The sequence below is a fragment of the Littorina saxatilis genome, linkage group LG3, assembly GCF_037325665.1.
Source record: "Littorina saxatilis isolate snail1 linkage group LG3, US_GU_Lsax_2.0, whole genome shotgun sequence".
In the NCBI taxonomy this organism is placed as follows: Eukaryota; Metazoa; Mollusca; class Gastropoda; order Littorinimorpha; family Littorinidae; genus Littorina; species Littorina saxatilis.
Window position 1 is genome coordinate 48,494,143 of NC_090247.1, and position 17,064 is coordinate 48,511,206.

At 45.5% G+C, this 17,064-nt stretch overlaps 1 protein-coding gene across 1 annotated transcript in view; it reads left to right on the forward strand.

Moving 5' to 3' along the window:
- LOC138962524 (serine/threonine-protein kinase LATS1-like) overlaps positions 1-17,012 on the forward strand; it is a 39,516-nt gene extending 22,504 nt beyond the window's left edge. The window contains exons 3-8 of the mRNA XM_070334362.1: positions 4,779-4,884; positions 5,362-5,648; positions 7,567-9,967; positions 11,969-12,142; positions 13,792-13,901; positions 14,209-17,012. Of these exons, the coding sequence (XP_070190463.1) occupies positions 4,779-4,884; positions 5,362-5,648; positions 7,567-9,967; positions 11,969-12,142; positions 13,792-13,901; positions 14,209-14,631 (3,501 nt within the window). The 3' untranslated portion in view covers positions 14,632-17,012. The remainder of the gene's footprint in view (positions 1-4,778; positions 4,885-5,361; positions 5,649-7,566; positions 9,968-11,968; positions 12,143-13,791; positions 13,902-14,208) is intronic.
- The last annotated feature ends 52 nt before the right edge of the window (positions 17,013-17,064 follow it).

Genomic DNA, 17,064 nt, shown 5'->3' on the forward strand with positions numbered 1-17,064 from the left:
TGGAGGGGGGGGGGGGGGTTGGTTGGGATGAGGGGTTGGAGGATGTAACAAAATCATGACAGGCCACCGCTAGCACCCCGTGCAGTTGTACCTGTAATGAAAGGACACCCTGGGACCAACCAAAGGTGTTCCTACGTGGCAGGTGGCTGGTCTGGAGAGCAATTCTTTGTGTAGGAATCCATACATTCTGGAAATAACTCGGTCAGGATTTTGTTGGTTGTGGAAGAGTTGTTTTTCCTTGGAAACAGTGTCACGCTTCACTGACATTGCAGACTAATCACTAGGGAGCGGGTTGTTTCCACAGGTGGTCACGCCATGAGGGATGGGATCACATCAAAGCACAGTTCGGAGCTAATCCTTACTGGGATGTCAGTCGCTTGCATGATTTCACTGGCATAGATTGTCCTGTTTGCAGAGACACACCATTTGTTAGTGATAAGCCTATACTGTCAGATGTGTATCTTGCTTAGTGTTACCAAAGAGTGTATCCCTCACTCTCACTGGCTTGTCTGGTGTGAGCACTTGCTTCCCTTTGTTGTTTGATCTTCTGTTTGCATGACGCTGCATTCTAAGATAGTGAGAAGGGTGCATGCGGGGTTACTTACACTTCTCATGAATGTAGTACATGTACATGTGGTGATAGTAAGAAGGGTGCATGCGGGGTTACTTACACTTCTCATGAATGTAGTACATGTGGTGATAGTAAGAAGGGTGCATGCGGGGTTACTTACACTTCTCATGAATGTAGTACATGTACATGTGGTGATAGTAAGAAGGGTGCATGCGGGCTTATTTACACTTCTCATGAATGTAGTACATGTACATGTGGTGATAGTAAGAAGGGTGCATGCGGGCTTATTTACACTTCTCATGAATGTAGTACATGTACATGTGGTGATAGTAAGAAGGGTGCATGCGGGCTTATTTACACTTCTCATGAATGTAGTACATGTACATGTGGTGATAGTAAAAAGGGTGCATGTGCGGGCTTATTTACACTTCTCATGAATGTAGTACATGTACATGTGGTGATAGTAAGAAGGGTGCATGCGGGCTTACTTACACTTCTGATGAATGTAGTACATGTACATGTGGTCATTTGTGTCTGTATGATTCATTTGTTTTATGTAGGTTGTACTTTTAATTGTTCTACTCTAAATATATATATATATGTTCTCTTGTAAAGGGCCTAGAGCCATAGGTTAGGCACTTAAAAATGTCCAGTTATTATTATTTAAGTTATTGAGACATCCCAGTGCAGCCCCCCGCGGGTTAGGGGGAAGAATTTACCCGATGCTCCCCAGCATGTCGTAAGAGGCGACTAACGGATTCTGTTTCTCCTTTTACCCTTGTTAAGTGTTTCTTGTATAGAATACTAGAATGAATACCCGCTTCGCCGGGTAGCCGGCTTCGCCGGGAAGAAGTACTTAGAGCCGTACGCCGGCTTCGCCGGGTCCGAACAATGGACCCGCCAAGCTTAGGTCCCTCCCAGACTCGTGGAATGGGAACAGCACGAAAATGATTCAGTGGCCATAATGCCATTCCTGACCATATCGAGTCCCATCCTTGTCGACGAATGTAACCGTGTTAATCACCTTTGGAGGCGAACTCCACTCAAAAAGGACTGAGCAAGTTAGAGCTTTTCAAAGGAAGGCCAGTACATAAAATTACACAAAAGCCGCCAGACCACATCACAAACAGAACTGAACAATGCACAGGTGTTGCTTACATAGAGACACACACACTCGCACACACACACACAAAAACACAGAGAAGCCGTATCTATAGAGAGATAGATGACAGTGTATTTTTCGCGTGGCTATAAATTGATTCGACCTTTGCACTTTTACAGTGAGGATAATTTACGGGTCCAATTTACGTTCTGTACACTGCGTTGACCTTCTAAAAATAGTAACGCCGGGAATATCCGAAGACGCTCAGCGCAGTGGACAGCGCAGTGTAGTAACTTACAACTGAACGGGAAAGCCACACGAAGGAAGGGAGATAAACGCCAAACACTGGAGAAGATAAGGAAGAGTTACTTATAATGGTGAAATGAACACAAAAACGAAAATGAGTTCAGCGCCGCGCGCTGAGAGCACGTGTTGAAATATCTCATCGATGATATTGTGTCCGGGGTGTAGCTGAATACGGTGTCCAAATTTGAAAAAGATCCACCGAGAACTTTGGCGTTGTGATGTGGTGTAGCGGCTATGGTGTGTCGGTATGGGGGCCCGGGTAGCTGAGGTGGAACCAAAATAGCTGAGGTGGAACCAAAATCGGTTCCGCGCTGCGCGCTGAGAGCACGTGTTGAAATATCGACCAGGTTGTGTCGTGTCCCGGGTCTACCTGAATATGCCCACCAAATTTGAAGCAGATCCATCGAGAACTTTGGCCGTGCATCGCGCACAGACAGATACACAGACAGACACACAGACACTAGTCGTATATATATATAGATAGTCAATGTTTGTAAAGATTTTAGTCAAGCAGTATGTAAGAAATGTTAAGTCCTTTGTACTGGAAACTTGCATTCTCCCAGTAAGGTCATATATTGTACTACGTTGCAAGCCCCTGGAGCAATTTTTTGATTAGTGCTTTTGTGAACAAGAAACAATTAACAAGTGGCTCTATCCCATCTCCCCCCCCCCCCCCCCCCCCCCTCCCCTTTCCCCGTCGCAATATAACCTTCGTGGTTGAATACGACGTTAAACACCAAAGAAAGAAAGAAAGATCCCAGTGCACTAAGGGATTTATAGAGCAAATCGAGAAAATGCATTATTGAACGAAGCGCATAGCGCTGAGTTCAATAATTATTTTCGAGATTTGCTCTATAAATCCCGTAGTGCACTGGGATTGTTTCAATAACGATATTGTCAGTACCGCCAGAGAAAAAAGAAGATTCAAAACGCACATTTTGCTACGCGCATTTGGATAGGCGTAACTGTGTGGTCAGGTTTGTGTCAGATCTACTTTTGTGTGGGCTGTCTCAAGTGTGTCGTGCTTTCGTCACACGCAAAGTCTTGTTTTAATTTCTGTTGGTAAATTCCAGAGTAGAGTTAAGCTAAAAAGTGATGATCTTTCATTCAGACCTCATTTAAACTCGGAGACAGGACTGTGCTCTTAGTTATTTGCGATTCAAAACCTTCATCGAGCTTCGACAGATTGACTGTGCAGAGTGTTGCTCCTTGAATTGACTCCAAGGCCACGGTTAGCACATTTTCAAAGTAAATGTGGTATGTTTCTCGTGTTGTATCTTCACTCATCGGGGAGTCTGGTACTATATATATATGAATGGTAAGAATGCTCTGAACTCTACACGTATTATATCCCCATCGTTTGTTTGTTCACATTTTCCCAACATGTTAATTTGCTGCGGGGTTTATGTCGTCTGCTAGGCGGCTAGGGCAATCGAACCACTGAACTGCAGTCTCATTTCAAAAACAAAAATTGCTCGTCTGCACGCATGAGGCAGGCTGGTAATAAGTTTTATATGGTAAGAACGTTCTTAACCCTACACGTTTTCGATTCCGATTGTTGTTGCCTTGAAATAATAATTCAGAAACCATTCATTTACTGAACTGATGCAGTCGTATTTCAGTGTAGTCTGCTATAACAGAGTCGACTTTCAAATGCTGGTCTAGCTGGTACGTTATCGGAATAGTTGTGTTTTCTGTTTGCCGCTGGGAATTTTATACTAACTCATCATTTGGTAATGTGGTTAATAAGCTACATGCGACTAACACGGCATATGAGAAGAATCTTTGCCAGTCAAAACAAGAAAAGACCATTGTGGAAGAGACACAGCCGCTTCTATTTTTAGATCAGTGGGATTCACTGTTGCACAGGCGCCTGCGATCTGTCAGAAAAAAAACACTTCTGCTTTGAGCCGCAGGAAATTTATGGTTATTTTTTGGTAAAGTGGTCAGTGGAGAATATAAGCTACATGTCATTAATTAATTCTGAGGATGAGAGTACAGTCTCGCTTTGGCAAAGGGCATAAGAATACGCTCTGTGGAAAAGTTAGCGCACTCCAAGAGTGATCTGACACAATTATTATTATTATTATTATTAATGTTGGATAATTCATCAACCTTTTTTTTTCCCATTGAAGTGTTGTTGCAAGCTCAGACAGTGTATTTTTGAACGCATTGTGCTTGTGTGAATAGCCGATATATATCACAGCCAGATGGTGTTTTGTTGACTGAAATTATTTTGGAAATGATGTGAACTTTTGTGTTTGCAGGATGCCATTGTGTGTGCACTCCTGTTATGTAACACTAACAATGTACTTGTGGATGATGCAGTGTTGAATGACATGGTTTTGAAATGATAGTTATCCACTTTTTTAGTGTTTGTAGGATGTCACAGTGTGTGTCTGCTATGTAACAGTGTTATGTGGATGATGCAGTGTTTAATTAATTTTTTTTAAGTGGATTGAACTTGTGTTATTGCAGGATACAGTGCAACCTACGTCCGTCAAGTTTATGACCCACTTTTCTCTGAGGGTTTCTTTCTCCTTTTATTTCTAACTGTTTCTTACCTCTAGCTTACGACCTTTTTTCAGTTCGAACTTGCGTCCGACATCAGTGGAATGGAATGAACTTTTGTCAAAATTCTAATGATCTGGGTTGACTGAATTGCAGTGCGGGCGCTCTGTATGTGGAACAATCTGGATGGCGCCAGACAACTATTTTGTAGTAACACAGTGTTTCTAATGTTCAAACAGTCTAGTGAAATGATTTTGAATTAAAATGGTTTGAACTTTTGGTTTTCAGGATATCGCAGTGCGGGCACTCAAACTGTGTAATAATGTGGATGGTGCAGTCCAACTACTGTGGAACATCATCGAGAGCCGTAATGGATCAAGCAAGATTTCTGCTGGTGAGATTGCTGCTTCCTTATGGTGTTATTGTTAACAATCGCATGCACAATAAGAGTAAAATTGGGTCTCTTGTCGCTTTGTGAACTTAACAGCCAATGATCGGGTCCAGGAAGATTATGGATGGGATGAAAACCTATAGATCATGGATGGGATGGAAACCTATAGATCATGACCAGTTTTCAGTCGAAACTAAGCGGAAGACATGCTCAAACATCAGAGATGAGAATTTAATTGAAGCAAGAATATTTATGTTTGAGGATTGGAGAGAAGGTTTTTGTCGGTTAAAGCAGAGGACATTCTGAGGCTGCTTTTTCATTACCATGTTTTCCAGGACAGAGCTTGTTTGAAGTATATATTGTACAAAATAAAAGAAAAAAATGATGAATAGCAATAACTTGCTGTTCACGCTAGCTACAAGTTAAAACTCCCGTCACTATTCATATAAACTGACTATGTATTTGTCTGTGTCGCCACAGGCCTACCTAGTTACCCGGTGCACCGGAGACCAAGTTTCGAGAACAAGTACGGACCGTCCAGTCCGGCTGCCTCTGACACCAACAGCGTCCGCTCGGACAGCCCCTCATTAAGCAATGTGCCGCAGGCTGCCCGACAGTCGCTGGCCAATGGACATCAGACTCCGCCTCCCCTGCCACCGCGTGCTCCCATTGGTCATCCCGGGTCCCCCCACCCCTCTGCTGGGGGCCACACCCCTCCCCCAATACCCGAGGGGAACGTTGTAGGGCTCAATGGAGCTGGACCACAGGTGGGTGGCAATATCTGTTGTTTTGTACAGCTTAACAGTAGAGTGCAGAGCTGCGAACTGCTACGCTGTCGGCGTACCATGCTACGTTTGAAGACAAATAGCTACGCTGTTACGCCAAGCTTGAATTGCTTTGCTCAAGCATGCAACAGTTCGCTCTTTCTTGTGAGCCCTGGTACTGATTTCTGATACTCATTCCGTGTGTGGTCAGAATATAGGTTGTTGAACATTTTCCACACTGAAAAGTGGCACAGCAGACACTCTATTGGGTATTATGTTCCTGCTTTCTAAATGAACTTGTTAAAAATGTAAATATTCTTGCACAAAATAGCATAAATGCTGATGTGCGAATAAATATTAGACAATACTACAATCTTTGCCATGCATAACAGGGATGTTGCTACAAATTCATACCTATAGGACAAATGCCCTAGCTCTTCAGCATCAATAGGACATTTGACCGCTTTCAGAAATTTCAATAGGACGTCAGAATTTTTTCATTTTCAAGAATGACCTCGCCGTGTTCCCCCCTGTTTTTGACCCTAATGTAGCACAGGATGCCGTTGAATAGCCAAACGTGTTCAGCTTTTGTTGAACTTTGGCAGGCTTTAGATTTATTTTTCGGTGGCATAACTCAGTGTGCTTCGTCAAAATGTCTCGAACTGAAAGTAAAAGCAGACGCAAGACTTAGTCAGTTGGAGTTGTCTCCCATACTCCTAACTTCAATGTGCTGCAGACGGGTGTCACCCAAACGCAAGATCCGCACTGCTTAACCTCAGTGCACCTGTACGCGAGAGTGCTTGGTTGCTTTTTGAAAATGTGTATCTTGAAAGGAACATTAACGAATATCGCGCTGTCCGAAGGAATTGAGTTCTTATCGGACAATGCCAGCGCTTAGTTCAAAACGATAGGACATCTGACCGCCATGCGGCTATGTGAATCAGACATTTGAGCCTCTAAATCGGTCTATGTCCGATGTCCGACGCCTAACGACATCCCTGCATAATATTAAACAATTCTAAATTGTTACATTTGAGGCTTCACATTTGGCAGGTCTGAGACTGTAGTGTTCAGCCGAAGACTTGTCTACCTTTTTGTAGTCAGGGGATCATGGATGTAAAATAATGAAGCCTCGCAGGGTATCATGCCTTTGTGTGCAGTGATGATGCTATCTCTTTTTTAAAAAAAGGGCAGGGACAGAACTCAGATGGTAGTGTGCTGGCTTTAAACCCAGTTCATTGCTATCGATGTGGGTGAGAGATTAGTTTCTCAAACTCAACTTTGTGCAGACTCTTTGGTATCCGAACACTCCCGTGTGCACACATTCACACGATAAAGATCCCAAGCTCACAGCAAAAGTGTCAGGGCTTGGAAAACATGAAGACACGCATGCATCATCTCTAGTCTCTCATCAACAAGATTGTATCTCGATACTTCGACGAGACAAGATTAATGCCGGTGTGTCGAAGAAGACAGCCGCAGTGGGCTTGTTTGACTCTTTGAGTCAATATATCACACCTTATCCCCAGCATAATATGGAATACCAACCGGTATGAGATGACGTTAAACTGAAATAGTCAGTCAGTCAGTCTTTTAAAAAGCAGTGTTATGTAACAGGTAAAAAGCCTGGTTCATTTTTTTTTTTAGGGGGGGGTGGTGGATTTTATAGTTTTGTGATACATGTATTTGGTATTTTAGTAGGTAAAAAATTCAGGAAAAAAAACATTGATAATTTTGGTAATTCAGTGGGAAAAAAATACTCAAAATTGCTCATGGAGACACATCTCAGGTATGATGAATGTGTTTTCATTTTGGCTATGTCTCTTGCTCAGCTTTATGTAGGTACATGCTGTGGAGCAACCAGTTTTGGGTGAGAGTTGTCTGTTAAGATACTCACCCTTCTTTGTGTCTGTGGTTGCAGGGAGCATCATCTGACGTACCACCAGGCCACGTGCAGCAGCTGATCAAACGAATGTCACCGGGACAGTTTCGCAGCCAGGTGGTCCACAATGCTCCCCACCAGCATAGCAGCAACGGCACCAGCATCAGCCTGCAGCAACAACAGCGCTCTGTCACCAGACAGTCATTGGTGTGCCAGGCCCAGGCCCAGGCTCAGGCTCAGGCTCACAGTCAGGGCGGCCAGATGCACCACGGTCACGCCAGCGCCCAGGCTGTCACGGGGGCCTTGGCTCAGCAGCTTCAGCAGGGCCTGGTCATCACTCACCAGTCGGTCACCTCCTCGCCGGGCAGCGGCAACAGCAGCGCTTCCTCGACCCCTGCACCATCAGGGCCCCGGGTGACCATCAACGTCTCCCACCCACCTCCCCCGCCGTACTCACAGGCCCGCGGAGGGACCCCCACCTTGGTTCAGATCCACGGGGAACAGTCACACTACCTGGCCCTGGCCCCGCCCGACTCGCCCCTCAACCTGTCGACCGCTTCGTCCTCCGCAGCGTCGGCTCTGAGCGACAACAGCAGCGGCATGATGAACCACAACGGCCACCTGTCAGGCAAGATGGCGCCAGGTTTACCTGTGATGGCCGCCAGACGGCCACAGCACGCCCCCATCATCATGCACTCCGTCAAGAGCAAGGAGGTGCACAAGCCCGTTCCGCAGACGGCCACAGCGCCCATGTCTCCTCCCCCCAACATGGCCACACCCCCTGGTTCCACCTCCCAGCACAACTACATCTCACAGGTGCAGACACAGGTCAACACGGGGAACGGGCAGGTCCCCAGCCCGGTTCCTGTGGCCACAGCTGCCTCCGCCCCTACCACCACCACCACTACTCACACACGCAATCTTCAGATTCAGATCACAGGCCAAGCGCCTCACCACGTGGTGCACAGTCGTCCGCACAACGGTGTCCAGTACGCCACGGAGCCTGTCGGGCCTCCATATCACGCTGGTGGTCACGCCCACAGCCGACCCACCATCCAGTTTCACATTGCATCCGGGGCTCACCCCAACTACCCCAGCCATGTGCACTTGCAGCACTTTGGGGGCGTGAGCTATGACCGCTACCACTGTGCTCCCTCTGACACCACCTCCACCCCCCGCTCAGACTCACCGGTGTCGCGCACAACCAACCAATCACCTCTTAGCGTCCTCTCTACCACCTCCTCCCCCTCCACAAACTCTGATATCCCGGACAAACCCCCTCCCCCGTATCCATTCGGTCTCCACCAGTCAGCCCCTCCCAGACAACCCCCCCTCCCTCCTCGTGTTCCTTTACATAACAAGCCCCTGCCCCCTCCTCCCCCTGGGACACATGGAGTAACGTTGCACTTACCTGCAAAGACTGTTGTGTCCAAAGCGGGTGGGGGACAGTCAGTCCTTCCCTCCTCCCACCCTGGTGTTATGCCGCAGACGATGGTCAATCAGAACGGCCAGGCAACAGGGAGCATTGAAACGGCGTCGGAACAAGGGGAGGACACCGACACAGAGACTGTTTCGTCCTCAGAAGCAGGGACGGCTTCTGGTGGTGGAGGTGGTGGTGGCGGTGGGGAAAGGGGTAGGAGTGGGGGTCCAGGGGGGGAGAAGCACCGGTGCATGTCCCCCATGCCCCAGCGCAAACCTGAGGCGTGGGAGCGTGACAAGCTGCGTCGCGACACCAAGGTGCGCAACTACTCGCCCCAGGCCTTCAAGTTCTACATGGAGCAGCACGTGGAGAACGTGCTCAAGATCCACCACCAGCGCTTGCGGCGCAGGACGCAGCTGGAGAACGAGATGGCCAAGGTGAACCTGTCGGAAGAAGCCGCGCGCCAGATGAGGCGCATGCTGCACCAGAAGGAGTCCAACTACATCCGCCTCAAGCGCGCCAAGATGGACAAGAGCATGTTCGAGAAGATCAAGACGCTAGGCGTAGGGGCCTTCGGGGAGGTGGCCCTGTGCAGGAAGAAAGACACCGGGATGCTCTACGCCATGAAGACCTTGCGCAAGTCCGACGTGCTGAAGCGCAACCAGGTGGCCCACGTGAAGGCGGAGCGAGACATTCTGGCGGAGGCGGACAACGAGTGGGTGGTGAAGCTGTACTACTCCTTTCAAGACCACAACTACCTGTATTTCGTCATGGACTACGTGCCGGGCGGCGACCTCATGGGACTGCTTATTCGCATGGAGATCCTGGACGAGCCCCTGGCACGTTTCTACATCGCCGAGCTGGTGCAAGCCATCGAGTCTGTGCATCGCATGGGCTTCATCCACCGAGACATCAAACCCGACAACATCTTGATTGACCGCAACGGTCACATCAAACTGACAGACTTTGGGCTTTGCACCGGTTTTCGCTGGACGCACAACTCCAAGTATTACCAACGAGGTGAGTTGCAGAATCTGTGTAGTAATAATATTTGAGAGGGTAGTTTAGGGCAGTTTGAGTGTTAGAAGATGGCAGGGAACAGAAGATGAACAGAGGAATGCAGTTACAAAGTTCTTGAGCTAATGGGTGCTTATGGTGATGCTGTACGCCCAAATTCAATTTCTCCAAGAGTCTTGGCAGCTCATTCAGAGTTCTTGGACCAAGAGTCTTGGCAGCTCATTCAGAGTTCTTGGACCAAGAGTCTTGGCAGCTCATTCAGAGTTCTTGGACCACACATGCACCAATAGGACCTGTCTTGAATGTTTATGAGTATAAAAGACACAGGTTGCAAGATTTTGTTCACTGCTTCAGGTCTTTTTGGTCAGATAGACCAGGAATCAAGGGTGGTGGTGTATGTGTGTGTGTGTGTGGTTCCAGGAAAACTACCAGACAAATAATGAAATGTAAAACTTTACATGCGAGTTCTTCCAGATAATATCTAGACACAAATTGTTCATTATTCAGAGACTTTGATGTCGTCATATTCAGCTTTTTGCTAAAGTTTGCCTCGCTGGACTCGACTTGTTATAAACGTTAATTCCACTGTGGTGACCTCATTTTTAAAGCAAATTTCTTGAAACTTTGGTTAAACATTCTTTCACTCAGTGTGAACTATGCAATTGCGTTTCATTTCGGAAGCTTAAATATCAATGTATTACTTTGTTCATTAAAGGTTTTTATTAAAAAAGAATGTTCCCAAACAGAATCTAAAACCACTACATTGTATTTCTGATCAATTCCTGAATCCAAAAATATAGAGATGTTATGGTTACTCTAAAGATGCGCTCAGAATTTTAGAAAGAAAATCGGTTATGCGAATTAGGTCTTATGTTGAGTCGACATGCTTTGGCCGAGACCAGCTCAACCTGTCTCAGTTTACAGGTCTCGGCTAGCCAGGTTTTAGTAGTCTCGACGATGAATGATCTCTTGTTTTCAGTGATGTCGATCTTTTAGTTTCACGATGAAAAATTGAACAAATGTTTTGATATCGCTGGACTCGACTTGTTTTAAACGTTAATTCCACATGTGTTTGTTTGAAAAAATGTATCATCTAAAAGCTGCTCTGTAGGGGGTCATGACAACCCTGATTGTGAAAAGTGTGAGGCCTCATGAGCCGTTGTTTGATCAGATACACCTTGCACCCTCTGTTATCTGTGGATTGAAATGCAGCGTCTGTTTAAATACTAACGATATCTCTGTTGATAAGTGGGTGCAGTTATTTGGTATGCTGATAATGTCAGCATGCCATTGCACATATCATGTTGAAGTGTGTGGAGGTATATTCAGGGTCCACTTTCTTTTTTGTGTGCGGGGAATTTAATTTTACCTTGCACATTACATTCACAGTAAGAGGATGAAAATGACACGGACGATAACCAAGACGGTTTGTCCAGCTCATTGTTTCAAGAGACCCAAATGTCTGCCCAAAGAGTTTTGAGCTAGGACTTGGAAATGAAGTGGGGCCACAGAGCTAAGCACACATTGTGCTGGCAGAAAGAAGCCATGCATTGCTTCAAAATCAAAAGAGAGTTGCCTTGTCAGGGTTTCTAGAATTAAGAGTAATTGTATTTTACGTGCAGTCTACTTTTCACCAGTGTTGTTATTGTAAAAGGCTTTGTTTATTTTGTTTGCTTTTATTTCTCTTACTTGATAGTTTGCATGAATGCCCGATGGGAGTAAAGTGCCTGATTGTAACACAATGAGAGACTTGTACTTGTAAACCCACTTGGGCATTTTTTCCACCACAGCCTTTCTCAAGTCGGATAGATCTTTATCTTCTTTCGTTAAGAGACTAGTCAAAGTGATAGACAGGTTTGTGGGACAAACTGTGCCGTCCCAGATAGATCTGATTTGCCTCATCAATTAAAATCTTTACTAAAGTCATTTTAACTTATCCACTCAAGGTCATGAGAACACTTTGTGACCTGTATAATTTACTAACAATGTTTGCATTGTACACAGACGGAACTCACGCCAGACAAGACTCTATGGAGGTAAACTGCAAGATGGACGAGCAGTGTCACTGTGAAATTCTCAAGCCGCTAGAGCGGCGCCGGAAACGAGAACAACGCTGTCTAGCACATTCGCTGGTGGGCACGCCAAACTACATTGCTCCTGAAGTGCTCCTGCGATCTTGTAAGTAACAGAGTTTTTTTGTTGATATTAATTTCAATTGATTTTTCATGTTCACAGTCAAATATTCTTCCTTCCCATGAATCTATTTAGGCTTAATCAAGTTTAACCTTCACCGTGCTTCGTGGGTCGTGGACGACCCAGAGCCTCACAAAATCGTCTTTATCTCTGAAACTATTTGGAGTTTTTGATTGAGACTTCATGTAATCTCCAATTACCATACGACCATCCCATTACCCAACTTTAAAAAAATTATCTTTGTAAACAAACAAATAAATGATGACGTAATTTGAACTACACAGTCCGGACGATGTGGTTGTGGACGACGCAGATGGAATTACGTAAGGAATTGTATGTTGTTTTTCCTTATTCTGATGGCGTGGGTCATGTACGACCCATTCTCAGCCAAAACCTTTATTCCTATTCGGATGGCATGGGTCCTGTACGACCCATACTTTTTACGTTGAATCCTTCTTTGGAAAATATGGGACATACATCCGGACTGTGTAGTCCAAAGCGTGGTCCGGTGAAGGTTAAATGTACATTATCCCCTAGTACGCAGTACTAGGGTCCTGCAGACTTTAATTGTGTGTCTGTCTGTCTATCTGTCTGTCTGTTCGTCTCGACTTAACAGCTTATTGCTGGGAAACTACTGGGCGCAGTTCTTTCAAAAGTTGATACACTAACTTGATAATAGGTCCGATTGATCGTATTAAAACTTCATAATGTAACCTGGGACCTAAATGCCCCAAAAAACACAAAAGCCACTCTTAACGGTGGGAGTTTTTGCGGTGGGAAGCGACCAGCCTGAACTAAAGGGGAGACTTGTAGGCGGCTAACACGTCACGCAGTGACGAGAAAAGCATGATTTCAGTGCAAGCCAGACAACGGGTGGGAAAATGGTCTCGGCAAAGAAATTACAATGCAGGGTTTTGGTCTCGGTGAAAGAGAGACAGAGAGCACGAGAGAGTCTATGGCCAAAGTGATCCGGGTTCGATTCATTTTGTGCACATGATTGTGTTAGTGTTACTGTTTGTGTGTGTGTGTGTGTGTGTGTGTGTGTGTTGTGTGTGTGTGTGTGTGTGTGTGTGTGTGTGTGTGTGTGTGTGTGTGTGTGTGTGTGTGCATGAGTCTGTACTCGTGTGTGTGTGTGTGTGTGTGTGTGTGTGTGTGTAAGAAAGAAAGAGAGAGAGGGAGGGAGTGAGGGAGAGAGAGAGAGTGTGTGTGTGTGTGTGTGTGTGTGTGTGTGTGTGTGTGTGTGTGTGTGAATGTCTGAAGAGTACTCGGGTCCAGCGCGAGCGTTTTTTATCAGAAATTTTCAACTCAAGTTGTTTACTTTCTACCAAGGTGCTTGCTGCTTGGTATTTTTACTGATTTAATTTTACTATGTCCACTGGTAGAAGTAGTGTTTCATCAGCTGCCTGTGCCTGTCAAAGGCTTTCATTTATTTTGATGACGTGTAACACTGGGCCTCTTAATATAATATATTTTCTAATGTTTTGATATATTTTCACACAAGTTGTTTTGTTTAGATAAGATTTTGATTCCTGGGAATTCTGGTGTTGTTTCATGCCTTTTTGTCAAACTTCAAATTTGTTAATAGGAGGACTGATGTTTTTGTTTGAATACATTTATTTTCACTTTTCTTTCAGCTGGCTATACGTCGGTCTGTGATTGGTGGAGTGTTGGAGTGATACTGTTTGAAATGTTGGTGGGCCATCCTCCGTTTTATGCCAATACTCCTGCTGAAACACAGTACAAGGTATGTTTCTAGTAGACCACTTGTTGTTTTAGTGAAAAAACAGCAGTTTTTGTGTGTCTCTAATAGAGAAAATGTATTGTGTGTGTTTGTGTGTGTGTGTGCGTGCGTGCATGCATGATGCATTATTTGCCTGTGTGTTTTCTGGTTGTGTGTGTGGCTGGTTGTGCACGTGGTTGTGGTGTATGGATAAATTATGCCATTGATTATGTTGTGCTAGTTGCTTCAGCTGCATTTAAAATTTGATATACATCTGTCAGGTTTTTTTTCTTTATGGGAATACTAACGATGTCTGTCATTTTGTTTACAGGTGATAAACTGGAAAGAAACACTAAAGGTTCCCAGAGACTCTAACCTCAGCCAGTCTGCAAAGGACCTGATCCTGCAGCTGTGTTGTGGGCCAGAGGATCGGCTTGGCTTGAATGGAGCCATGGAGATCAAGGCCCACTCTTTCTTTGACGGCATCAACTTTGACACGCTCCGCAAACAGCAGCCCCCGTACGTGCCCACCATTCATTACGCCACTGACACCTCCAACTTTGACCCTGTCGACCCTGACAAGCTGCGCAACAGCGAGGAGGAAGAGAGCAAGAAGACGGAGAAACTGGAGAACGGAAAGCACCCGGAGCACGCTTTCTTTGAGTTCACCTTTCGGAGATTCTTTGACGACGGTGGACACCCCATGGCGACCACGCTAGAGGACCCAGACACGAACTCTCCGGTGTATGTCTGACACTTTCAGACGCTGGAGGAATCGTGACACAAAGTCTCCAGCGTAGTTCTGACACACTCAAGACACTGGAGAATCGACACATAAAGACTCTGGGGCATGTTTCGTCTGACATTGGAGTATCTGAGGGCAAAGTCTTCAATGTGACTCGCACGGACAGACCTCGGAGTATCAAGATACAAAGTCTCCAGTGTATGCACGAGATGCACAGATGTCAGAGTTTCAAGAAACTCTCCAGTGTATGTCTGACACAGAGCGGACCTCGCCGGACATTTCCCTGCTTTTGTGTTTGGACACCCAGGCTGTGATCACTCTTTGTTCACTTACGCTGTGATGGAACGCTAGGAGCTGTGTGTGTTTGTGGGCTGTTGCAGTTGCAGGCTAAACTGGATGAAAACTGTGATGGATCTTATGAGGAACAGAGAGAGAGTGAGAGTGTGTGTGACGACCGACTGCTTGACTGCATGACTGGAGTACCTAGCATGCTTGGTTTGAAATCTATGCATATTAAAGAATTGTAAAGTTTGTCTGCTGCCGCATATGCGCAGTTTTAATAACGAGAGGGCGGATCACAGGAGCATCTGCATTGATAATGGTCTCCTGTAGTACTGCAGTTTTCTCTCAGCCTGGCCAGTCTGTTTTTAATTTCCACTGTTCAATAAACTGGAGAGAAAACACTTCTATGATGATAAGGGAGACTTTTGATACACACATTAATGACACAGGCATTAGCTGTCAACAGTGCCTTCCCTTGACTGGTAATTTTGTTACAGATAGGGGAGGTTGCTTCCCTTGGTCTGTATTGGTGTGCCCTTCTACCACAGACAGGCTTTACCCTTGTTCCTGTGCTGGACTGCATAAAGACTAATGGTAATAACCATGGAGGAAGATCAGTTGTTGATGTTGGCGAGGACAAAGTGTGTGATGTTTGTGCATGTGTTTGGAGCTACTAGCTAAACTGTCAAGAGATCTGTAAATTGTTGAGCGATGAACAGAAGAAAAAGCTGCTGGCATTCCCGCTGTGAGTCACTGAACGCTCCAGCTGTGCACGTGAGCCTAGAACAAGAAGTGTGTTTCAAGCTGATATTGCCAGTTGTGTGTGTGTGTGGGGGGGGAGGGGGGTGGCTTGCAAGCTTAAATGCGTGTGGAGCAGACTGGTTTGTTAGAAGAATGCACCAAGTTAATACTAACACAGCAGGCTGTCTGAGATGGCGGAAGGTTTTTCACCACGCTGACTAAACGTTGAAACTTGAATATCGTTAATGAATACTGACCCCAGACCACTCCTGGCTTAGCCGAGCACTGCTGCAATCATGCCGCCAATCCTTTTCCCCGGACTCTTTATCCTCATCTCCCATTGGTTTGTTTCACCGAGTCTCACCATGCAACTTGTGGCGTGTACTTGTGCAACATGGATTGTCTCCCTTCCACCAGAGATCACACTTTCCAGCTATGACATCCTTCTACTGGCAGAAGAAAACACTTTTGATTTTCAAAATCTGAATGTATACTCTTTTTTTTTAATATAAAATAAGGTATTAATTCAGGGTTGGATAAACTACTCACATCATGCTGGCATGATGCAAACTGAGTTTATTTGAACCTGCGTCTTTCCACAAGTTGTCTTGGCTACCAACAAGGCCATAGTTGTTTGGCCCTTGATATTGGAAAGTTTATACACAGTTCACAGCTTAACTGTGTAGACATTTTACGTAGCCAGCTTCATTCATCAGCAGTTTTGGGAAACCTAACTTTTCAAATTGAAAAGGCCTCGAATGCATTTCTGAAAAAAAGGAATAAGAAGGTCCTCCTTTGAAAGCACATGTTGTAAATATCAGATTCTGTTTCAAGGTGAATATTTATTTTCCCTACAGATTATGAGATCTTCAATAAATTTTGCTCACATGAAGTCTTCATGTAGGCAGTCCAAGTTTGTTGGGAAGTTGCAGTGCATCAAGTGACGCCAGAGTTGATCCTCCCTCCCCTATTCCTTCACATCCTGTCATCATCATTTCTCTTCTGTCATGATATTCTCTTTTCGTGAATTGTGCATCTCTCCCAACCACCTCCCCTATTTCATTTTGTTGTTCCCGCGTCCCATTCCTTGGTGTGTGAAGGGACGAGGGTACGCAGACGTGTTCACATGTACATAGGCCCCTGTCTCCCTGGCTGTGTGTGTGGCTGTCAAGTGGCTAGTTGTTAGTGAGTGTGTGTGTGTGTTTGTGTGTGTGTCGCAGGGGATGGGGGGGTTCCTCCTCCCTCTCCTCCTGCCCGCCGCGTCGTTTGATACTGCGCTGTCAGGCGTCTGGGGGTCGAACCCGCCAACAAAGCAATATTCTATGAATAATTAAAAAAATCATGAATAAAGTTAATAATGAATCTTGCACCATGTGTATCGTTATTTCATGTGGATTTGGTCTTCGTGTCCGTTTATAT